Genomic DNA, 24,971 nt, shown 5'->3' with positions numbered 1-24,971 from the left:
ATTAAGACGTGAACTTTAGCAGGAGGCCATTTTCTTATTCTACTCACACTGCAAGCGTGTGGACACTTTTTGCTGGCCGGCTGGACAGGAACGAGCTGCTTCTGGAGCTGGGCCACACAGTTCCTACACTAGCCACAGACATGTACAGTAGTGATGCCTGACTGGGGGTTACATCTTGGGTCTCCTGGTTTGGGAGCCCATTTGTCTTTCTGACCTGCTGCACTGGAGGTGGCTTGCCTTATTCACAGTGAGGACAGCATGACCATCTGTCAATGCTGGGAGTTGGGGTTTCTTAGAGTGTCGCACTAAGAAACAAGTGACCCAGCTTTCCACAATTTCTGGCTTCTCACCTCTGGAAGCTGCAAGATGCATCTGCTGGCCTGGACACACTGACTTCCTTCAGGGCACAACTGGGGGTCACACATCTTTTGACTTCTGTTCAAATCAAACGAGGAAAAAGAAATATTAGTTTCCAATAGAAGCAAGCATGCTTAGGGGTGCAAGACATACAGGAGGGTCATCAAGTGCTTGTTAATTTCATTTCCTCCTTTCAAAAGACAGTATGAGAGCCTTTGTGGCTGCAAGCATGAGGGACAGTTAGCGCTTCCTGGAGGTAGATGTTGCTTCTCCGCCACACAACTGTCAATGCACCTCAATATTGACCTTTAGCACCCCAAGCTTAGTGATGCTCTGGGTTTGTCCTGAGCAGCATCTGCCCACTGTGTCATCTCATAGGGTGGGTTTGTGATGTCCACTTACACGCAAGCTGTATCATTCCTGTCTTCCTCGTATAGCACCAAACCCACAAAAATTACTGATGGCCTCAAAAAATGTTCAGTAAATAGTTACGTGATGGAATACAGAAGCTAGAATCAGATGTACTGGGTTTTTTAAGCTAGTGTTTGACAAAAGCTCTTCCAGTTTCATCACCAGCACAAGGTAAAGCAAAGGTTGCTTTATTAGTTTCACTCCTGTTTGGAGGTACAAACCCCATTCATTTTACCTATTCTAAATAAAATGTTCACTTGCGTAAACTTTATCAGTCTGCCTCTCTTAGGTACTTACATGACCTCCATTGCCTTAGTATACGAGCACCCTAATCTTTAACATGTTTACGTTAAACAGTGTATTTAGGGAAGTACTATCATCCCCACTGTACAGATAGGGAATGGAGGCGCAGAGCAGCTAAACGACTTGCCCAGGAAGTTTGTGGGAGAGCAGGGACACGAATCCAGGTCTCCCACATCCCAGGCCAGCACGCTACCCTCTGGTTCATCCTTCCCCTCCAACTGGTAAAAACAATACTCTCATATATTCAGATCCTTTTGTTTTGTTAATTTATCAAGGGTTAAATTCACCTCAATGCACAGAGGCAGCACAAGGTCTATGCATTCCATAAGTCCCATTAACGTAAGCTTCATTTAGAGGGCTTCAGTAGCACACAGACCTTTTGCTGACCCTCTGTACAAGAGAGAATTCCCCAAACCCCAAAAGACTGATCGCTGTATGGCTCTTTCTACTCCCACATGCCCTGGACAGGCAGGCAAACAGAATAATACAGTCCCAACCTTTGTGTATTGTAGCTCTCAAGAAGTAGGCCAGAATAATCATGGCTATTTCCACACAAGAGTTACAGATCTCCAAAACAGGTGGAGTTACTGCAGTATTATCTGTCCAGGGTTGTTCTATTAGGGTTTTTCTACTCTTACCAGGGGATCAACGCGTGGCGATCGATGCATCAGCGGTTGATTTAGCGGGTCTAGTGAAGGCCCGCTAAATCAACCACAGATCGCTCTCCCGTCGACATCGCATAGTGTGGACCCCACGATAAGTAGATCTAAGCTACATCGACTTGAGTTAGGCTAGTCACGTAACTCAAATTGCGTAGCTTAGATCGACTTTTCCCTGTAGTGTAGACAAAGCCTAAGGCACAGAAGGCTGTAACAGGCTGATAAGAAAGGAAGGGGGGTTCAAACATCACTCAATAATGGATGTCCTAAGAATATATAATCAGGAAAGCCCCCTCAAAAGAGTGATGTGCCTTTGGGAATGCAAACACTCTTAGAATTCATGCGGGACAGGGGATGAGGGAAGAGGACCACAAATAGGGGAGGAGGACAAAGCAACAGAAAGGAAAGCTGAGATACCACAGGAAAGGGACAGGTGAGGAGACAAGCAATGTAGACATTGGGAAGGTTGTTTTTAACCATCTATATTAAAAGATTAATGAGTGAATTCAAGGGAGTTAACATTCTCATAGCAGTATATATTTATAAATCACTGACAGCATGCAATGCTGTTGATTTATACTGTGCTTTATAAACGAACAATTACACACCTTCCCTATCTCAGAAGGGTTCACCATCTAGGACTCGGAATCCTGCAAACACATCTGTGCAGGCAGATCCCTCTGTCTGCAAAGGGCCCCACTAAAGTCAATGGGCCTCCACCTGGGTGCATAGTCTGCCCATGTGGATCAAACTGCATGATCAGGGAAGGCAAGGGAGAGACAGGGAACAAAAGATCATGAAAGGGAGGGTGTTAGAGAAGCAAACAGGTATGTAGCTAGAACCAGTGTAATTACCCCCCCAGAGGTCCTACGTAAGGGTCATGAGGGGTTTACTATTTATTCAGATCCTTACTCTGGTCTCTTATGCAGAGTAAGACCAAAAAAAAAAAAAAAAAGAATCAGAAACAAAAATACCTAACAATAACAACATTTTCATAGGCAATGATATCCCACTATATACTCTAACCTACACACACACACACAGGCAAAAGGCTACTCCCTGAATCACACCACCAACTGGCAATACATGCTGTCGCTGGAACATACCACAAGAGAACGATTATCCCCCTAGTCCGTTACCTAGTCTCCAGCAGTGGCCAATGCTAAACAGTTATGAGGAACCCAAACCCCATCATAACACACAACAGTGTACAATGGAGAAATGCCTGACTTATTCCACCTGGTAACCAAGCTCATGCCCTTAGGTGATGTCCCTTATAATTTTATACAGAGCTCAAGCTGGGGAGCGGGAAAGAAAATTAGTGGTGGTACATGGCGTATCGCCTCTTTCCCCCCCACAGAGCAGCAGTTTGAAATGGGGCTATGATGTAATCACCTCAACTTAAATATTGACTTCATCCTAGCTGCAGAGGCTTGTTATTATCCACGACTGAGATTTACAGTCCTGGGGCCCTTCAAAGCGCATGGTATGACATAAATCTCACTTTTCAATCCGATGGCATTCAGCCTCCAGCACTCCCTTCAGGTTCCAAAGCGTCCACTACCTTCAATCTCAACTCATCTTCTGGTTTCCCACATAGATTGCAGAGAGGGAGGCACTATCAGTCCTGACAGATTCACCTCAATGCCTGCAGAAATACAACATTTCCACAAACTTCTCCACCCCCTGGCTAGGTAAAAAGGAACAAAACTCCTCTACACAAATGCTTCCAAAGACAAGCTCCTCTGCTCTGGTGGCTGGCAGCAGGGACTCTGTGATGAGGTGGCTTTGATGGTGCTGCCCTTTGAGAGCTTTTCCTTCAGGTGGCATTTTCTATTGGTGTCCCTCCCAGTGGCCTGGTTTGCTTCACCTCTGGCTTTTTTTAATCAGTCTTCTCTTTCGAGGACTGAGCAGACCCTCTCCCTCTATTCTCTCTTTCTTGATTTACCTACAAAATTCTGGGACTAGATTAAAAAGAGGTGTTGGCTGCCTGCATCCAGCTGCATGAGTTTACATTCTTCAGAGGCTTTCTGCACGAAGGTGTAACCGCAGTCACAGAATGTGACATACTGCTGGGAACCATGTATCCAATCCAGCTGGGAAACAATCTGTGTTGGTGACTGACTGTGAATGGAAGATACTTTTCTATCTGAATTCCCACTAATTCGCTGGCACCTTCCTGGTGGTGAGATGTCCCAGGCAAGACCACAATCTCCTTTTTCCCCCTCTCCTGGTCAGGCAGATTCCTTTTGCTGCCGATGAGAACAGTATCATAAACATTTCCTTCTATAAAGTCTTTACAGCACAGATTCAAATGGCAGGCAACCTACAATCAACATGGCTGATGCAATTTACACCCAATGCCATCTGATCTTATGCCACTTAGGTATTCATAGTTCTGAAGATACTGTTCCCACAGAGGTAATGCAGAGTGCTCAAATAAGTTGCCTGCTACTGCTATTGATATTGTAAACAAGGTACAGATATGCAGTAACCATGCGGCACCTAAAAGCTGCTTATGACATTTCCACACCTTTCCATCTGGTTTCACTAGAGGGGGCCCTAGGACTGGAAAACAGCAGCTGCAACCAAAAGATCAGCCTGCTGGAATAAGCAGAATCTGATATTGTGGGAGACTCCTTGTGACGCTTCTCTAGAAGCCTCACACCACTTCAACAAGGAGTAATAATGTGATAAACTTGGTATTGAGGGTCCTTAGAGGAGGTAGGAAAGAAGCTCAGATCAGCACCAAGTGCCTCCGAGTGGCTCATTTACAGAGTAGGAGAAAGGAGCATCTCACAGGAAAGCATCCCAAGCAGAGGGGAGGGGGGGAGGAAGGAGGTGAGAAGACTCCAGAGCTCCTTCCATGTACCAGGCCCCCATGCCTGGAACCCCTGGTCTGCCCATGCTGCCACTCTATTTGTTCAAGTCTCTCCTTAAAATGCACTTCTTCCAAGAGGCCTTTCCAGCTGAGACCTCACTTCAGAGATGTGTTAGTGAGCTGAGGGACTTTACCCCTTTACCCCTTCCCTTAAAAACTGAATCCTGGCACTAACAAAGGCATGTGCCAAACATCACTGGTGCCGTCACGTTGATTCTGCTGTATCCCAGCCCCCACATCGTTCATCTAAACTGCAAGATTTCTGGGGCAGGGATGTTATCTTCCTACCTGTCTTTAAAGCACCTGGCCTCTTAGAGATGGTGTTATACCAATAACAATGTCAGTCAGCATTGGAGCAGAGGAAAGGGGGAGGGAGGGAGGGGAGCTCTAGCCACACAACATTGGGTCTTGCTTCCAAAACAAGAAAATTAAAATAAACCTGTATTTGAATGAACAAACCCCACAAGGCATTCCCCACTTTTGTCCTTGCAGCACAAAAGCCAAGAAAACACAGTAAGTTTTGTGACTAGAAAATCTGATGGCCCACGGCAGCCTCCCCGTACTCACCCCCTATTTATGAAGTCTCCCTTGCCGACTGTATCTGGTTCAATGCAAATATTCAAGAAGTCTTCTGTGCGCTATGGAAAAGATTTAGAATCCAAACTGTTAGTGTTTCTGCAGCATCACACCCTCCATACTGCAGCATGTGCTGGAAACCCTCTTTAAGGAGACAGCCCTTTTCCACATTCCGAACTGTCCCTCAAAAAAGAGGGTTGGGTTGTATTTTGTAAGGGATGAGAGGAAAAGAATCTATTTTTTCTACTTAAATGGTCAGCATCAGGTTAAAAATGATACCTAATGATTCCTTACCAACCATTATTCTGTACCAAACACTAAATCACATACTCAACAAAAATATTAAACCAATTTTTATGATCGTTTTACCGTTTATGGCATTGGTTTCTTTTTGCATTCCATGCAACTAGTAGGACAATGAAAGTAGGCTATTCAGTCTGACTTCTGTTCACAAAACAGTAGTTCCTAGTCAACGCTTCTTTCAGGTTCTTATGTAGCACAATGCTGCAACATATGGCCAGCAAGTGCTGCAAGAGGAAATGTTTATTCGTTTAAAAAAAACAAAAAAACAAAAAAAACGATGCCCACTGGAGTTAAAAAATATGAATGATGGAAGCATTTATTTTTGTCCTTGATTTTGTAAAAGCTTATCTGTAGGAAATGTAGATTTGGGGTCAAAGTATATCTGACATTGTCCCTTTAAATTCCTGGCTCAGTTGACCCGTTGTCTTGATTTCCTACTTGCTACATGCGCTTATGTCAGGCCTGTACTAGGAATGTTTGCCCTTACAGTAATGTTGGCTGGGGGTGTGATTTTTTTTAACAACAGTTCTACTATGGTAAAAGCCCTAGTGTAGATTCAGCTAGACTGGCAAAGAAGTTCTTTTGCCAGTATAGCTTATTTTGTCTGCGGAACTGGTGTAAGCTACACTGGAAAAAGCACTCTTTTGCTAATATAAGCTGAATCTAAACTAGGAGGATTGGCTGATATAGCTATACCTGTATAGCTATACCAGTCAACCCTATCTAGTGTAGATCAGCCCTGAGCCTGGGATGGGAGGGAGGAAGGAATGACTCATGTTACTCATCTGAGATGCCTATGGCTGATTAATGAGCTATGTGATAGATTCCAAAGAGTCTCTATCCAGTCCCTTCAGGCTGGGGGGACAATGACCATTATATGTGGTCTCAGGGATGAGTGTAAAAGCATGGAGGACCTAAGGGGATCCAGATGGGTGGGGATAAGATATGATATGAAGATGGTTGTTTAATGGGGGTGAAGCTGCACTTATGTAAACTGTTTTGCTCCTCCAGCCACTCACTCAAAAGGTGGCAAGTTCATGGGGCTGCACTGGTGACCACATACCCCTCCCCATTGACTAGTAAAGTGCCACTAGCGCTGCTGCTGCACAGAAAGGCAAAGTGAATGGAAATGAAGAAGTGGCCCTCGGGACCGGATTATGGTAATGGAACACTGAGTTCTTCACTTTAGATCACAAGTTCTAATCCAGTCCAGCTCAGTAGTGACCAAAGCTGTTACCATCCAAGGACTGTGGATGCTTTCAGTCCAGTTCCTGTTGGTAGCCTGCACAGGGAGGCCAAAGGCTGTGTGGAAATTAAACTATCCCAGTAGTGCCACATTGTGGCATGTTGGGGCAGGGCAGTATGGGGAAGCTTACACTAAGTAGCCTGTTTTTAACCTGGTCCTATAAACAAAGGGCTTTGATCACTGAGAATGTCAGTCCAGCACTTTCCATCAGAACTAAAGACTTAAATCAACCCAGAAATCTTTGCTGTGATTTCATTGCTATGAAACATGGACTCCAGCCAGAGATGGTGTTAGGGGCGCTTGAAATAAACAGCGGCATATTGCGCCAAGGAGGCTCTCACAGGGACAGCTTTACTTGTCTCTCCCCAGCCCCTCGCAAATAAATAAATAAAAATTACCAGCTCCTATCCTCTTTAATTTAAAATTGCCACTGTCCTCGTTTTACTGCCAGCATTTCTGAGTCCTTCGCTCTGCGGTTGGCAGAGGGACAGGGTCAACATTCCAGGCACACATCCAGGCTTACTGCTTCATTTCAGCATCAGTAAATAATATCTCCACTTTCCCATGGGGCAAGGAGAGGAGGTGCCTAACCCCTGCCATGAAAGCTTTAGGATTTCATTTGGTTACTGAAAACTTCCTGTTACACACACACTGCCCTCTCTGCCCCAACCTGGTTTCTGCAATCCAGTCTCGCAGGATCTTTATAATGACCTTTAAAACTGTCCCTCTCTCAGATTCTTCTGCAGTCCCACAAGGACTCCTTGTTCTTTTTGCTGATCCAGACTAACACGGCTACCACTCTGAAACCTGTCACAAAGACAGAGTTTACTCTGTGTGGTCAGGAAGATGGGAGTTCAGCGAGGAAGGAGTGCTCTGCACAGAAAGGGATTTATTTAGACTGTGCTCTTACTGTCAGGTCAAGCTGCCTGTTCTGAGTTGTGATGGAGAGTTCAATGGTGGACAGCTGCATTTCTTCCCATGCCTCCAAGGTCGCCACCTGGGGGATTTCTGAGAATCCAGAAGGGAAGAGACCATTAGCCAGAAAGTAAATTACACAGACCAGAGTTTCACTGCTGTGAAATATGAAAGACCGGTGCCACCTAAAGCGGCTCTGTCCCATTATTTCCACAGGCTTTGTTTCCTTCAAATTTAAAAAGCGACATATAGAGAAGGGAAGCTGTGGGGGCTGAGGCTGGAAAGTTAAGTTGACAAACAGCACATTGCACAAACGCTTTAAAAGCAGTCCCTAGTGACCCCAGATTGACAGGTCTCTTGGGCTCACAGAACAGGAGCACTTAACAATCTAATAAAGGGATGTAGCCCCCACTCCAACAAAATCCAAAAGCTGTGACATTTAGGTCCACGAAACAGCCTTATTGGATGGTGCACTGTTGGATAAAGCCCACCTCTGAGTCTATGCCCACATGCATGCTGCTTACCCTTTGGGGGAGATGCCCAGTACAGTGAAAGCCTTCTGTAAATCCTCACATACAAAGGGGGTCTGGATGGCTTCTCTTCTGGTTCCTCAGGGGGTCTCTTGGTTGGGCCCAAATACGTAAGGGAAGCTTGATGTTTCTGAGGCCATTCCTTGGATTTACCCAAAAAGGAGGAAGAAAAATGGCCTTCTGGTGAGCAAGCATCTGCTTATTCTGTGTGAGAGAGTGGGAGGTGACAGCTACATTCCCTTCACAGCCCGAGGATTCCACCCCCTCGTAGCCCACTTTAAGGTTCTCCATCCTTCAGATTCCCATGTGGGAGCTGACATTCTCCCAGCTGGGAAGGATTACACAAGACTCCAGAGCCTGTTCAGCTAGTCCTCCCTAGCAGAGCAATGAGGTGTATTTTCTCCCCAGCAGAGGGCTGAATGTGTGTTGCCTCTGCTGCAGGAGGATGAGAAAGAGAGAGAGAGAAACCTGTACTAGAAATCCAGTTCTCCTGTCTGGCAACATACAGAACTAACCATAGGGCCACAGAGGCAGCTCCAGTAACTTTATAAAGCATTTGAGAGGCAAAACACTAACATATAGCACACTGTTACTAGAGCCCTGCAAATCTGCGGATATCTGCAGACCATGTCTGCAGATCAGAGGCAGATACAAATTTTGTATCCGCGCAGGGCTCTAACTGTTATCCGGTGATATTTCTGATTCTAACGTCAGAACTTTAGAGGCTAAAATAAAACATTAGCTACTCAAACAGTGCCCGTGGCTAAAACTCGGGACACCATTTACTTCCTTTTTTAACTAACTTCTAAAAGACTAAATACATAGCCAGAGGGAATAAATGATGCCAACCGCTGGTTTGGTATTGAAATTAACACACTACAGAAATTCAGCTGATAGCCCACGTGCACAAGGTACATATATTCTTCTTTGCACAGGACAATGGCGAGGACTGTAAGCCAAAAAGTTACAAGCTTGTTTTGGATCATAGGACTCACAATGTAGAGCCCCTCCCCTCCACACCTCTAAGCGTGGTGAAAAATTCCATCATAGCTCATGGTCACATTAATAGGACTGATCAAATTGTTCAGAAAGAGCAGTACAAGCATACGAATATTAATGATCCTGGGGGAAAAGCAGGGCCTGAACTTAGTATTTCTTCCAAATTACTGTTATGGCTCAAAACACTGTAAAAGCTGCAATGTTTTGGGCCATCATTTTAGAATAAAGGAGAATAGTCACTGTAATGACTTTATATACAATCATGGTAAGTCCTTCACCCTGACTATTATGATCAATTATGGTCACCCCATTTCAAAAGGGGTACAGCAGAAATTGGAAAGGTGCAGAGTAGGGAAGTGAACATGATTAGTGGCATAGCAAGACTTTAAAAAAAGAAGAGATTAAAATAGTTCGGACTATTTCATTTAGAGAAGAAGTGAAAAAGCTAACATGGTAGAGTAATGAATGACACTGAAGAAGTCGATGAGGCTCTTCTGTCTACAAGGTGGCTCTCGAGGAAATATAAAGGCAAGAGATTTAAAAATGAGAAAAAGATTTTTAAAAACACAATGTATAAACAGCCTGTGGAATTCACTGCCACTAGATATCACTGAGGCAAAGATCAGAATGCTCTTTAAGTCAGACGTTTATGTGAACAATATGAATATACCCAGTAATGCTAGCTAGAACATCAATGTATACTATTATCAACTCTCCTGCTTCAGGATCTAAAGACAACCCCTAGCTGCCTGGGGTTAGGGAGAAACTTCTCTCATGGGCATGCTACTGCATAACTATCAATTATGGAGATTTATGAAGCATTCTGTGCTGGCCACTATCACAGACAGGATGCGGGCTACATGGATTTGATCTGCTGTAGCAATTCCTGAGTAATATCAGAGCATTTTTATGAAAGTTTGTACGTTTTAACGTTAAGGGGATCAGGAGGACAATGTGAATAGAAGTGCATCACCTTTAACACAGGTCAGATGTTAAACTTCACCCTGTCCCTTAAAGCATCTAAAAACTTTAAACTGAGATATAAGCAATTAACCTTTGTGTTCAATTTATCCCGCCTGGGAGCCTCTGTCTGATTATCAACACTCGTATACAGTCTAATTAGAGGCATTTTTTACATCAGATGAATAAATCAGGGTGAAACATTACCACAAGGAAGCCTGAAGACAGACTGAATTGGAGAAAGATGGCTGAGCTCCCGCTACCGATTATCAGCTGCACCAGCCTCTCTCTAGCTTCAAAAGTGGTTATTTGCTCCCTCTAGTGACTTTGACTATGGTTGCAGCAGTTCCTCAGACCAGGCATTTTACAATATATTGTAAGAAACAACATACCCCGCTCAGAGCTTCCCAATTAAGGCTGTATGTGTTTCTAGGTATATAAATTAGCTGAATTTCCCTCTTAGTTTATGTTGTCACTGGAACTCCTCAAAGGAATTATAATGCATGGAATATTGCTCCACATACAGTGCACATACTTTGCCTCTCTTCCCCCCTCGCTAGGTATACTTTGCTTTTTATTATTATTTTTATTTAGTAATGCAATAATACTTTACCTTCAGTGTATTGAAAAAGTGAGCTGCTTTGGTTTTTAGAGGCCCGAGGTACCAGTATCTGAAAAGAACCGAGGCAAAATTCATGAGAAAACTCAGGGGGCACTGGGTAAAGTAAAATCTTCCTTGATGCAACACATGCCAATGTATATACATTTGCTTTCCATTGAAGTTTATTCTTGTGCACTTGAACTTCAAGATACAACAAAAATGACTTATACAAGACTTATACACTACAAGATGTGTAGTTCCCACAACATAATAGCAGTTAGTGTTTTGCCTCTCAAATGAAGGGATGGGATGGAGGATGTGAAATCAATGACTTCTGAATTAAAGGAATGGATGCTCCTAATGTTTACTTGCCTGAAAGTGCTCTCAGACCAAATAAGTATTTAAATAATAAAAATACAGTTACCATAAGTACTGGATAACATTTAATGACACACACAGAAGGTCATTATAGCACATGAACTTCGGCAGCTCTGGAGAGTAGGAGACCCAAAACTATATAGGCTCCCATAAACCTCAACCGGGATCCTGCCACCCATGTTACACTGTCACCACTGACTCATCTGTCTACTAACTGCCTCCCATCCCCAACATGACCACCACCACACAAGACCACAGACAACATCATGGCAAAAAGAACAGGAGTACTTGTTCTTTTTGCAGATACAGACTAACACGGCTGCTACTCTGAAAACATCATGGCAGTCCCACTGGACAGTGTCTAGACTGGAATGGAGGGATAACCAACAGGAAGCCCACAGAGGTCCCTGGAGCCAGTTACTACTCTTACGGTCCCTTCCCTGCTGAACTTGTGGCTCAACTCCATCTGTGCCACACCTTAGCTGGTGCCTTCCCTTCTACCTACCCGTTATGCCACCGGCACAATACAGAGTCTGAAGCAGACCAAGTCCTGCAGAAGGACATCATTGCACGGGAAAGATCGGGGGCTGGCAGTGGGTCAGAATGAGTGAAGACGTGGGAGTCTAGCCACTGGCAGGAAGGCTAGTGGGTGTTTAGGGGAGAAGAGAATGCATCCCATTAGCTACTGGCCATGGGAAACTTGGGGCTACATCTAAGAGGCACTCCTGTCACACAGTGGCAAGCATCTTAGCGCCCTCACCAACCGCTGAACCCCCTAGTGACAAAGACTCTGATCCAAGCCAGGCCTTGTCACCTCATTCTGCTAACTCCCGACCCCTCGTCTGCTGACTGAGGTGGTTCATTTACGAACTACCACATCCCTTTGCTTCCCAGACACCCAACAGCTGCAGTACAGCTCAGCACTATTCATTTGGAGCAAACCCAGAATTTATTAGTTTAGTGATCAGAAAACAATCATCAGACAGTACATTCCATGCCACTCCTGCCAGGAACTGAAGGACATTTCTATTGCATCTAATGTTCTTTGCTGGAGTTGAATTACATTATGAGTGAGTCTCTGTGTGTGTGTCTTTTCCTTAGTGACTGATGAAACCCAACGTACAATTACTCCTCTCAGACGGGACTCAGGAAAAAGCTTTCCCATTGGCTTTGTCTGTGAAAGAACTTCCAGAATTGGACATCACAGGGCAAGTGTGAGGTTAACATTTTCAAAATCAGGTCAGCAGAAAGTAAAATGCTAAATGCATATGAAAGGGAACATTGAAATGCCTTACACTTTATCATTGTAAAATGCTATGGAACGGGCCTATGTTTGTCCTCTTCTAAAGCTCATAAGGACCTCACTGCAAGATTTGGGATGGGAAATACCAAGGGGTATTAAAAAAAGGCACAGCTACAAAAAACACATTGTATTTCTTTACTTGCTAACTTTAACTCCTGTGTCTCTGTAGGATCCCCATCTTAATCCAGTCACTGCAAACACTGGCTGCTCCTTCTCTCCCTGTAAAGAAAAGCAATGAGTGCACATTTACATTCTTTTTTGCAACCATAAAACAGTAATTCAGCTAATCTATGACCAATCCCAGAAGTGAAATTTTATAGCAAGGGTGTCCTACAATAACCAAAAACAATAAGGGCTGGACAAAGCTCAAGTGGTACATTCTGTCTACTCCAACAGAGAGGAAATCATAGCTGAAGGTTTCCAAGATGCCAGCAGTTCACTTTGACAGCACACCCAGCAAGGACTATTTCAGTTTGTGGAGACCAGGAGCCCAAAGAAAGGTGTGCTGCACAGCACCACTAAGTACCGGCTGGAAAGACAGCTGTTTGCTCACAGAACAGATACACCAGAAAAAGGGGGTACTCAGAAAGGCGACGGGCATGATCAAAGGTTTTCCAGGCTCAGATTTTCCAGGATGGCAGGTTATTAATCCCAATATCTACACAAGATGTATTTTAAATCAATTCAGACAGCTATAATTATCCCATTCCTCCAGATATACCAGCATTTGCAAGTTATGCATTCATCGAGCACTTTCTGCCTCCCCAAAACATTTTTAAATACTCAAATATTCCCTTTAGCTCAGAACATCCCACTTTATTGTATGCAACCCATTAGGAGGGCAAATGAAAGGATTTCCACTATAACGACAAAGTGATGACATCACTGACTGGAGGGGGAGTATTCTTGTGTAAACATTATCTATCAGGATTCCCCAATACTATGGAGAATGGAATGGCCAGAGTGCATGAGAAATAAACAGAAAAGCCTTCAGCATACTGTTTTCACCTAAAAGTGAGAGTGGAGGGTGCCATTTTGAAACAGATTTTTTTTACCTTGATCTGCAGTACATCAAGTGGAACTGTCTCTCCCTTCAGAATGGCCAATGTAGCATCAGCAATGTGTCTGAAAAAAAGCCAGAAGGCCACAAAAAGCAGTGTGGGCTTTTGAAGTATTATTTATTTGTATTACAGTAGCACCCAGAGACCAATCAAGATCAGGGCCCCACTATGCTGGGCATTATATAAATACATAGTAAGAGACAGTCAGAGCCCCAAAGATTTTACAATCTAAATAGCGTGTCATTTTCTTATTGGATGGGAAGCAAAAGGAGTCAGCAGTAATGAATGACAAAAGCCAGCCTAATTTTTTCAGAGAGGTTCATCATCCAATTACTCTTGTGGAACATGCACCTACTATATTCCCTACCTCCTTAAGGATTCTAATTGCAAATTTCTTTTACTATTGGCAAGCAGAGAATGTGCCGGGGGTCCATGCATAGGACTGAACTCAGTCAAAATACAGGTGCATATTACTGCTATTTTTGCAGTGTATCAGTGCACTTATCTGGATAAGAGAGCACAATACTTATTTCCTTGCACAAGACAAGATTCATTCCTCGTTGTCTTAGATTTTGTGGGCTTTGAAGGTAAGACAGTGACTGTTGATAAAATATGGGAGAAATTGAAAAATATCATTGCTCTTAGATAGTGTAATTTATAAAAATGATTCAGGGATTTAATGTACGTTATTATACTAAATTAATCTATTCTACGCTCCTTTAGCCTTATATTGTGCCATCATTATTGCCAATCTTAACCCATCCTTCATGCTGCTGCTGATGGTTGCTGTTCATCCCCCAGGGTTAATATTAAACCATGACACACGGGCCTCAAAGCTTTTCTCAACAAACTGTTTAAGATTCTGTACCACAGAACCGGTTAAACATGTTTAAGGTACATTTCCTCCTTCAGTCACCGAATAAGACCTGAGTTCAAGGTTGCGCACATTTCCCATGACAGCCGCATATATAAAACACTTGTGGTCAATCCAACATCCACTGAAGTCAATAGGAGTTTTTCCATTGGCTTCAATGGGCCTTGGATCAGTCCCTTAAAGAAAGGAAAGGAACCTTTTTGTCCATTTCTTGGCTCTTTATGGCTTTTGAACTCAGAATTTAAGTCCAATAAGCAAAGGAGGAACCAGTGTCCAAATATCTAAAATGTTACTATTTATCATTCTTATGTCTGCACTCAGGTTCTGTTACTAACATGGGCTGTTAAGCAGCTTATTGACAAACTCTTTTCAACTCCACCAATATATTGTGGTCCCCATCTATGTAATTTGTTATCAGCGGACAATGAGATCTCTCAATTCAAATGGCTTCTTCAAAGCCCAAACATAAATTATTTTTATCCTACTGTTGATTAGAGCATTGTCCATCTTGTTGAGCTGCAAAGCACTCTGGGAGTTTTAATGAAGGATCAGATGTTATGTCAGTTTGGCTTGCAGGCACTGTGTATACCAGCAACGCTTCCACAGAGCAGAATGCTAATGAGTTACTGTGACAAGAGTGAACAGAGCTCACAGTGAAGGGAATAAATCCATTAGTATGGGAGAAATTGAAAGGTAGAAAAACATGGGGAGAGGAAGAAAAGTTGGTTAATTTTTTTTAAAACAAACAGAAAAATAAGCTTATATTTAACATAACAAAATGCAGACATATGATCACTGCCTGACTGGATCAGACCCATGGTCTGTTTTGTCCACTATCCTGTCTCCTGGTGACCAGGAGAATCTTAAACAGATGCTTCAGAGAAAAGCACAAGAAGCCCTGCAGTGGGCATATATGGGATATATTGTCCTATATACTGGGGAAGTTTCTTCCTAGCACCTACTAGGTAAATACACTGAAGCGGGAGAACTTGTATCCTTTCCAAAACCGTTGAGTTGTTTTGTCTATTGTATCTCTGGCTAGTCTCATTATCCATATGAATTCCCAATCCTTGTTTGAATCCTGCCAGGACCTTGGCTTCAAGGGTATCTTGGGGTTGGGAGTTCCACAGGATAAACTGTGCATCCTAAGAAAAAATATTTCCTTCCACGAGTTTTAAATTTGCCTTTAAATTTCATTGACTGTCAGGCCCTTAAGACTCCCAATTACTGTGTAACCCAGAGAGGAAGGGAGGAGAGATAATAGAAGAAAGATCTGAAAAACCCAAACTACCAAGCAGCATTTTCCCCTCAAAAATAACACCAAATCTCTCCTCTCACATGCAAAACTTACTGGACTTGGTTTAAGCTTCCAGGGTAGAGAGTTTGGCTCAGGGTACTGGACTTTCCAAGGGGAATGAATCCAATAGGAATCTTACTGAAGGTAGCCTGGAAACATGAGGGAAGTAAATTTACATTTGCATCAGCTGAATTAAGCTTCCTGTGTAGACTATTGCCCCCTTGGCATTAAGCAGTCAGGCACTTCCCGAAACGAGGCAGTAAACACATAATGACTCAGAACATGGCATTGGAATCTCTGAACCCACCAGTGCCAACTGGCTACAAAGGAGCTTTCTGTAATCATTAGGAGCATCATTACACACAGGTTGGCAGATATATACTACCTAATGTATGGATTCTGTCAGCAATCTGCCATCTCTCTGCAACTCAAGGTGGCATCTGAAGCCCTGCTGCACTGAATCTCATTTATCTTTGCAGAAGCCCTCTTGATAGAGAAACCTTGCATGACAAAGCGATTTCCTCAAAAGAAAAAAGAATGAATTGATATAGCAGAGGCTTTGATTGTGGAAGTCATTGCCTGCATTGTTTTCTGGCCCCTGGTGCAGTAAAGGCCTTGTTGCTGGAGCAAGCTAGTGTAGCACCACATCACAATAAACCGTGTTCCCTGAAGTGTGTAAGCAAAAGAATGTAAACTACTGTATATCACAATGTTCTCTCTCTGCTGGGTACTGCAGCTTGTAGCACTGTGACACTGCAAATCCACATCAGCTAAACTGTATCCCTTTGCCATCACTTTTACCTGCTATCCCCTCACTTGTAAGCCCTTACACCTCCTAGCACCCTCTTCTCACTCTACACAGTGAGTGTAGCTTGCAAGAGATTGGCTCTTTGCAGGCCTACTTGCTCCTACTTTGCCTTCCCACTTTACTAAAAGGGCATCTCTTTAGCGCCTTTAATGGGCTCTTCCTATAATCAGAAGTGTTGTTAAGACACAATCCGTAAAGGGAAGGCAGAGCACAAGCAGGTGGGCAGATCTGCAGGAAACCATTACCTCTAGCATGTGGACCGACAGTAGGGACAAAATTCTGTGGGGTAGGAGAATTCTGTGGCCCAAGAAATGCAGAATCAGAAGCTCTGACTATGCTACAATGAACTCCCTCACCCTGCAGAATAATGCAGCATGCAAAATATTCTGGGCTACTGTAAATTAGCATAAAGTGCATTGCAATGCACTATCTTTCAAAACGCTATCAAACGCTCAAAGTAAACAAATGGAGAAAACAGAACATTCACTCTTTTTTCTCCACTCTCTTTCAATGATAGGGAACTTATGGGTCAACTGCAACAATAAGTAGTACAAAAAACTGCAGAGAAAAATGTTTTGTTGTCGTCATTCGTTTTTTAAATTCACCGAGTCCCTTTTAAAAATTACCGGCTTATTTGCAAAGTTTAAATATAAAATGGTTGTCTTGTCACATTCAGACAAAGTAATTGTTTAAGCAGGCATAATTCCAATTGCCAAGAGGATCATCAGATCCTTGTCTGGATCATTTCATTGCCTTTTTGCCAGGGTGCTGCCAAGAGGTTTTGGGAGCACTGCTCCCCTGCTTTGTTAATTAGCAGTGTCCCATCCCTGGTAAAACATATCATCGCTTCCAGTGCAAGTATTCTAACATGAGCCCTTAAAATTTGCTTTCTGCAACCATTTATGTCAGTAGAAATTCACTGCTTGAATACTGACGTTAAGTGAGCATAAAAGGAGTAGGAGCACAGCCACACTGAATTCAGTTTTAGGTCGCAAATACAGAAAATCACTTGTAGTTTTTTCTACAGCTCTATTGCCAAACAAAAAAATAGTCACAATTGGGCCACAGGCCTTTGAAAGTTTTGTGTCTGGCTTCTGCACATTCCTTGCTCTGTAAGTGGAAGCCCCCCAACAGTTTGGGCTGAGAGCCATTCCACTCATTGAAAACGGGAGAGAGAGAAAGGAAGTGGGCAAAACTGCAGGATACTAGCATGGCTGACTCATTAAACAGCAAGCTAGCCTTGGATTATCTGCAGGAGTTCACTTGGACCAAGAGGCTCAATTGAACACCTGGGATGTCCCCCTCAGATATAAATTAAAATAAATAAATAAAAACCAAACACCCTCACCTCATCTGCTCTGCGGAGGAGTCCGGTTATGACCTGAAAGATAGTGGAAATATTTGGCTTTTGGATTCTTTTGTGCAATTACAGTAGAAACCTATGAAATGCAGACATTTGCTGTTCAGAATAGATGCACTTTTACGAGGCCTCCAATGTTTTATGGAAGGAGCTGTAGTTTCTTACACAGAAAGGGGTACATTTTCTGTACCCACCATAGAGAATGGCAGGGGTTTGAATGTACAATCACTGATTGAAGTCAGCATATGCATTTAAGGATGTAAAAGAACCAGATGCTTGTGCACGTGTTATGATGGCACTCAGTGTGCTCTTAACACATGAGGAAATATTAAAAAAATAATCAATTTTAAGGCCAGAAGGGACCATAATCTAAAACATATCTTCCAGAATAGGGTGATCAGATAGCAAATGTGAAAAATCGGGACGGGGTGGGGGGTAATAGGAGCCTATATAAGAAAAAGACCCCAAAATCGGGACTGTTCCTATAAAATCAGGATATCTGGTCACCCTATTCCAGAAAGGCATGGAGAATCCGCTACTTCCCTTGGTAATTTGTTCCAATGGCCAGGGCCGGCTCTGGCTTTTTTGCCGCCCCAGGCAAAAAAGCCTCTGGTCGCCCCCCTCCCCCCCCCCCCCTGCGGGGGGGGGGCGGAGCCGGGGGGCGGGCGGCGAGCCCCGGCGGGGGCTCCGCTCTCCCCCCCCCCCCGGCGGCCAGAGCGCCGGGGGCAGGGCGGCGAGAGGGCGGCGAGCCCCGGCTGGGGCTCGGCTCTCCCCCCGGCAGCCGGGGGGAGGGCGCGGGGGGGGGGGAGGGGGCGGGGGGGGGGAGGGCGGCCAGAGCGCCGGGGGGAGGGCGGCGAGCCCGGCTGTGGCCCCGCTCTCCCCGGCGGCCCGAGCGCCGCGCCGCCCCCCTCCAGGTGCCGCCCCAAGCACCAGCTTGGTTGCCTGGTGCCTGGAGCCGGCCCTGCCAATGGCTAATCACTCTCATAATATGAAATTACTCCACACAAAGAGCACTCTATTTTGAATCCTTTGTAACTGTTTAAACATTCTTTGTCAGCATCCCTTGCTCAGAACTATGAACCCCAGTTTTCAGTCATTATAACTTTCTGGTTTGTGTGTGGAATATCTGCAGACTAGTTTTAACCCAAAAGTGATGGGATGTGTGTGCATAGGAGAGTGTGTCCTTTCACAGAGTTTGAGTTATGCTACTATGAACATCAGTTGCTTGGGAAAGCATTTTCTGATTTCTTTATTGCCCAGTAACTCTCAAGTGGTTTCATTGTCAAAACTAATCCATGGCATGTTTTGGAATGAACATGTCTCAGATCAGAACCATAGCATTTTGCAACTATGATACACAATCCTCCATCTTTCTATCCCCAATATGGTATTGTGATTTTTTATATACAAGCCAGGAGAAAGCTCCTACAGTACCTCCTGTACAGTTCCATCCCCTCCTGCAATAATGATCAGGTCCGTATTTTCCATCAATTCCAGCAGCTTTTTCGCTTGTCCTTCGTAATCTGTCTGAGATACCAACAGAGACCAAGGGTCAGAAACTCAGCTTACCATGCCTATGGCCACATGTCCACAGATAAGTCTGTGATACATACGATTTGCTCTACTATTGGTCTCGTCAAAACACCATGCACTTATTACATAACATGCACAGAAATCACTTCACTGATGAGTGAAACAAATCCCGTTTTAACAGCACTTCTTGTTGAAGCAGCTCACATGCCACAGTGAACCCTAGACAGATGTATTTGGAATACAGTTGTATTCGGCTGAAACTGCATGGAGAATTAAGATTGATTGCATGTAGTCTAAAGAGAACTTAACACAAACACCTGGATTTTCACTCTTGTTCTTGCAAAAGAAAATATCACAGGATCTTTTAATGGTCATCAGTGGTAAGAACTGTAGTTTTGTCTCCTCCAAAAAAGGCAGCACATCCAGAGGAATAATGCCTCTAAACGTGCTGGGGAAGTGGTTCAGTGTTGACCAAGAGGGTACAATGCCACCTACTGAACCACAAACTCTACTTCCTGCAACACCTCGGTTTTTGTAGTGGTCTCTTATCCAAGTACTGGCCCAGTCACATTCTGCTAAACTTGTGAAATCTAAAGCAGCACAGCTGCAGTTTGATAAGAGACTTGTAAAATAAATACAATAAATAGAATTTCTTCTTGGGCCGACACTATATTTTTTTAGTAGAATAAACATCAATAAAAATAGGGGGTTTATCATGGAAATAACAACACAACCTCATCAATACGGGTACAAGACAGAAAGACGCATACATAAGAGTACACATATCTTCCAAAGAGCAGTTTTTATTGCCAGTGTGTAATGAATACTAAACAGCCAACATATCAGTCTCAAGGATTCTTCAGAAACAGCAGGAACCCTTCACATTTGCTTTTCTTTTTCTTTCCAGTGAAGGCTCTTTGCAAATTCATGCCCCTTTCTAGTTCAGCATCCCCCTCAGGATAGCAGAACATTTCATTTTGGGGGAGCCATTAAGGTATGCAAGATTATTTTTAATTAATCTGCAGCTCTCAACCGGATCGCAAAACTTTCTCACATCAATTTTACATGTTGAGGCAGAACTGGTAACTCCAAGGACAGTCTAGACTGTGTGTCTGTATTACCATCTGACACTTAAATATTTGGGAGAGTCTCCTCTCAAATATCAGTTATAGAAGGGTTGCCTCTCACCCCCACAGACGTACACGTATCCTCAGTCAACCCTATTGAAAATTAAAAAGAATTCAAACTGTCTTTAAATTAACTAGGAAGTTTAAAAACTCAGCATCAGTCCAAGTTCTCAGCATAACACACAGGTTAATGTAACAGATCAGGTCTTACCTTAACTATGGTTATATCCAAGCCAGATAAATGTAAAATCGGGGCGGCATTCTTTTCAAAAAGGTTTCTTGCTTTTCTGGAGAAAGTAAGGGGGAAATTATTTAATCACTGAGGAGAGGGGGAGGGAGGTGGTGAAAATTCAAAGCAAAGAAAATCAAACAAAAAAAGAGTACATGTTCTGTGGAACAAATCTTTCAGCCTGTCTATCAAAAGTCAGTTGCAAGAGGTGGGTTTTGTTTTGGTCCAAATGTATGAATTTTCTAGATTGATTCTTAAGTATGTCAACTTTTTTATGCAGTCTTTATAAATGCAAAGGAGTTTTTTTAAACATGTTCCAAAAATAATTAGTAATAATCAAAACAAGAGCTTGAAAGAGTAATTTATTATTTAATACACAATTAATGTGTTATGGAGCACTATGCCTTAAAGTCATGAAGGAAGCAAATTCTAGTTTTAAAGGGGAAATATTTTTAAAGTTACTTGTTCTATATATTATTTAGTAAGTTTAAAAACAAAAACTTTACCTGACCTTGTTTTGGTAAAGCTTGCATGCATTTTATGCCTGGATCTGCATAATAAAATAACTATGCCATTAATTATACATTACTTGCAAGGAGCAGAGCCCGGGAATAGAAAACGGAGACTTTAAATTATGGACACTGTACATTTTTCAAAGATGAGTGGTTTGTCGCAATTCCACCCCAGCGCCATAGGACAAAACATGCGCGACAAAGTACTTCCAGGACAGGTAACTCACTTGGCCTTTAATATTATTCACTGAACCCCTCCCCAGATGTGACAGGGAGTATAGCCAAATGGCAGGGATATATACACATGCATCGCCAGCAAGCAGACCATTTTTACCAACACAATTTTCAAGACAACTTGAAACCCAGCTCGGTGTCTTATTTAAGCATGTATACCATGCTCAGTGGCATGGTATGGGGCAGGACCCCTTGCCCAATGGCTGGCTTCCATGCAACAGGATCATTGGTTACCTCTGACCGTCACAAATGTGGAAGACGCTATTATTGGTAATTATTGTTGCTGGGGAGGAAATCAAGGTCACTTGCAGGAAGGGAATACTGATGGCCCCAAAGCAGGAAACAAGAAAACCAGCAATGGAGGAAGCTTAAAATGATTTGGGATTCATTCTTTTAACATAAACAACATTTTATTTAACTTCTATATTTTGATCCAACATTTCTGGTGCAAGTAACGTAAGTAAGAGTTAGATAATACCAGGTTTGAGCGGAGTGGAGACAAACTTGAGCCTGACAGGATGGCTGGCCTTCACAATGAAGGACAGTTTAGAAGTATAAAGAAGGGGTGCGTGGGATTTGGGGAATGAAGTGTAAGGGGAATTTTACCCTTTGCAAGCTGCTGGGTTGAGAAAAACTGTCGCTTTCTTCACCTGCATGTTGGAAGGAATCAACTGGTTGCCAAACACCTAAATAAGAAGAAAAAAAGGAGGAAACAGGGAGTTTCTCTTCTAAGTCACCTGTCACTACAGTTTTAAATAATGTACAACAAACATCATCATCATACCCTCACCCCCACACTACATACAAATGCCTTCCCTGTCAGGCCTATCACATAGTAGGCTCTGCTAATATGAGAACCTATTATTATTATTATTAGTGATTCCTTGTTCCAGTGACACAGGGAAATTCAAAGGCTGAAGTCCTCCTGAGCAAAAAATCCTCTTTGTCTCTCAAGTCTCTGACTCCCACTACCATTCCTCTTTATTTCAGAACCTAAATTTTCCTGCCACAGACAGAAATCTTGGGAATTATTCTTGATCCTAAACTTCTTTTCCCTCCTACATATTCCTTGAACGTCTACCTACCACCACCTCCACAGCATGGCCAGAATTGGCCCTTGTTTTGACCCCATTTCTGCTGAAATCCTTACTAAGGCTGTAATCACTTACTAGGCTATTGGTATTCCATCTTGTACATTCTCCTTAAATTCATATTTTCTAAGCTTTCATCTAAAGGGGGAAGGAACGCTGCAACCAGACTACTTGCTCTCACAGAGAGCAGCACCTTCCCACGCCTGTGTTTTCAGACTCCATCAGTGGATTCCTATCCCACCTCTGTCCCCAGTTCTAAATAGCGCCCATGGTTCTCAGAGCTCTTCATGGACTTACTTCACTCAGCCTCTCATACCATCTGCTCACTCCATTCCCGGCCATCTTTCTGTCCTCTTCCCACAATTCTTCATTGTGGGGATGGGCAAGGGAAGATTGTGCTTTCACTTGTGCTGCTGCACCTCTGTAAAACTCCTTCCTAGCTCACTGGAAGGCATCATCACTCCCATACCAAACCCTTACAGCCTTTATTATTATTACTTTTTATTATTTGTATTGAAGTAGCACGTAGAAGCCCCAGTCATGGACCAGGGCCCCATTGTGCTAGGTACTGTACAAAGAACAAGATGATGGTCCTTGACTCCTTTTACATGGGAACCTCTTCAAAGCATTCTGTGATGCTGAACAAGGCAGCCACTATATACAAAAAATCTCATATTTTAGTGATTAGCTGTTCAAAATAGTAATTAACTCCAATCATCACCTTTATTATGGGAACCCGAACTAAGAAAAAAATTATACAATTAAAAAATAAAATTCATTTATCCTTTTAAAGCAATTGGAAAAGCAGGGAAAGAAAAAGGGTGTATGAAAGTGATTGTTGGGGGAGAAGAAAGGGGGAGGAAAATCAAACCATCAGCTTTTAAGTTTTATTTGAAAAACATCTGGGAAAAGCCACTGATTAAATGTTATTACAATTGTTTAAGGGAAATCAGCGAAAATGAGAGCCCTCATCAATAGTCCCCTGGTATGTTACAGCTGTTAAAAACAATTAATTATTCACTCTGGGGGAAATGTGATATATTTATTTGTTCTAAACAAACAACCCATCACTCTTATGATTTATGACTAATGACAATCATTTCTTTATGTGATATACTTGAGGGTATACTTGTAGAAAATTCCTGTTTTAAAGAGGGGAAATTAAAAATAATAAACAGAAGAGTTTTTAAAAACTGTTTAAGAGTCCAACATCAATGAAAACAACACAGGAGCATATTTTAAAAGGATGTAATTATACATTTTAAGACAACATTTGAGAAGGTCAGTTTCTCTTTCATGTTACCTACCAATAGCCAAACTCTTTTACTCTTCACTTATATAGCACCTTTCATACAAATACGCTTCACAAATATTACTACACCACTTTAAGGTGTATTATAATCCCTATTTTACAGAGGGAGCAGCTGAAGAGCAATGTGACAAAACAGAAAGTTCCTTAACGTCCTCAGAGGTCCAACAAGAGTAAGATTCAGAACAACGTCAGCCAATCAGATCACATTTGCAAACGAGCATATACATGTAGGTCAATGACAGCTAACTTATTCACAAGAAGGAGTTGTAAAAAGTTTTAAATGGTGTGGTGGGTCCCGTAAAGTAGAATTTTAGATGGTCATATAACATCACAAGGTGATGAATGTTCAAATCACCATACCCTGATGGAGTCTTTGCTTGAAATGTAGATGTACTGGTCACTTTAGCACGCAGCTTGCTCCTTCCTGAAGTCTGTATGCATAGGACTTGCAATATGCTTAAGAATTCGAATGAGAATTGATATTTTAAAAATTATCATCTCTTGTATTATTCTTTCACTGGAGTGGGTCTTTTAGTCTGTCTTCCTTGGATTTTTATTATTTAAATGGCACCAGAAGTATGCATGGCATTTTGCAAACAATTAAACACTACTCTTTTCCTGAGGATCTTACAGTCTAGAGGTCTGATCCTATCAGCTCTTGCTGCTGCTTCAATATATGTTTTTATGTCACACTCAGCACCACTATTTGGATGATAAATGCACTTATGGAAATTAGAGATTGAAAAGAACTACTCATCCACCTAGTCTATCACCTTTCCAATGCAGGGCAGTTCCCTGGAGGATAGTCTCCTGCGCTTTATCCACTGCAGTTTAAAGTGTCTCAAAAGATGGTGTTTCCACCCTTTCATTTATGAGACTAATCCATAATCTAACATATCCCATCTTTATGACTTTCCCAATACACAGGCAAAATTTACATTTCCTTAATTTCAAATCCATTACTTCTAGGGTAGTTCTATCTCCTTGTTCCACCCTAAGCAACTCTCCCTCTTTGCAATAACATCCTTCTGACACTATGCACATTTAGTTCTCTTAAGCTTTCTGTTGGAATTATCAATAATATTTGAAATGATAAATATTAATATGGGAA

The 24,971-nt window shown here is 42.7% G+C and overlaps 1 protein-coding gene across 1 annotated transcript in view; it reads right to left on the bottom strand.

The window, feature by feature from the left end:
• AGK (acylglycerol kinase) overlaps positions 1–24,971 on the bottom strand; it is a 55,639-nt gene that overhangs the window by 1,619 nt on the left and 29,049 nt on the right. Inside the window, exons 4-15 of the mRNA XM_065417143.1 lie at positions 22,064–22,143; positions 20,694–20,769; positions 19,257–19,349; positions 17,811–17,843; positions 15,709–15,803; positions 13,478–13,547; positions 12,562–12,641; positions 10,754–10,811; positions 8,176–8,323; positions 7,647–7,744; positions 5,179–5,249; positions 351–435 (exon numbers count right to left, since the gene is read on the bottom strand). Of these exons, the coding sequence (XP_065273215.1) occupies positions 351–435; positions 5,179–5,249; positions 7,647–7,744; positions 8,176–8,323; positions 10,754–10,811; positions 12,562–12,641; positions 13,478–13,547; positions 15,709–15,803; positions 17,811–17,843; positions 19,257–19,349; positions 20,694–20,769; positions 22,064–22,143 (987 nt within the window). The remainder of the gene's footprint in view (positions 1–350; positions 436–5,178; positions 5,250–7,646; positions 7,745–8,175; positions 8,324–10,753; positions 10,812–12,561; positions 12,642–13,477; positions 13,548–15,708; positions 15,804–17,810; positions 17,844–19,256; positions 19,350–20,693; positions 20,770–22,063; positions 22,144–24,971) is intronic.

Source organism: Emys orbicularis, chromosome 1, assembly GCF_028017835.1.
Source record: "Emys orbicularis isolate rEmyOrb1 chromosome 1, rEmyOrb1.hap1, whole genome shotgun sequence".
Lineage (NCBI taxonomy): Eukaryota > Metazoa > Chordata > Testudines > Emydidae > Emys > Emys orbicularis.
The sequence above is the reverse complement of the archived record's forward strand: the minus strand, read 5'-3'. Positions and strand labels throughout refer to the sequence as shown.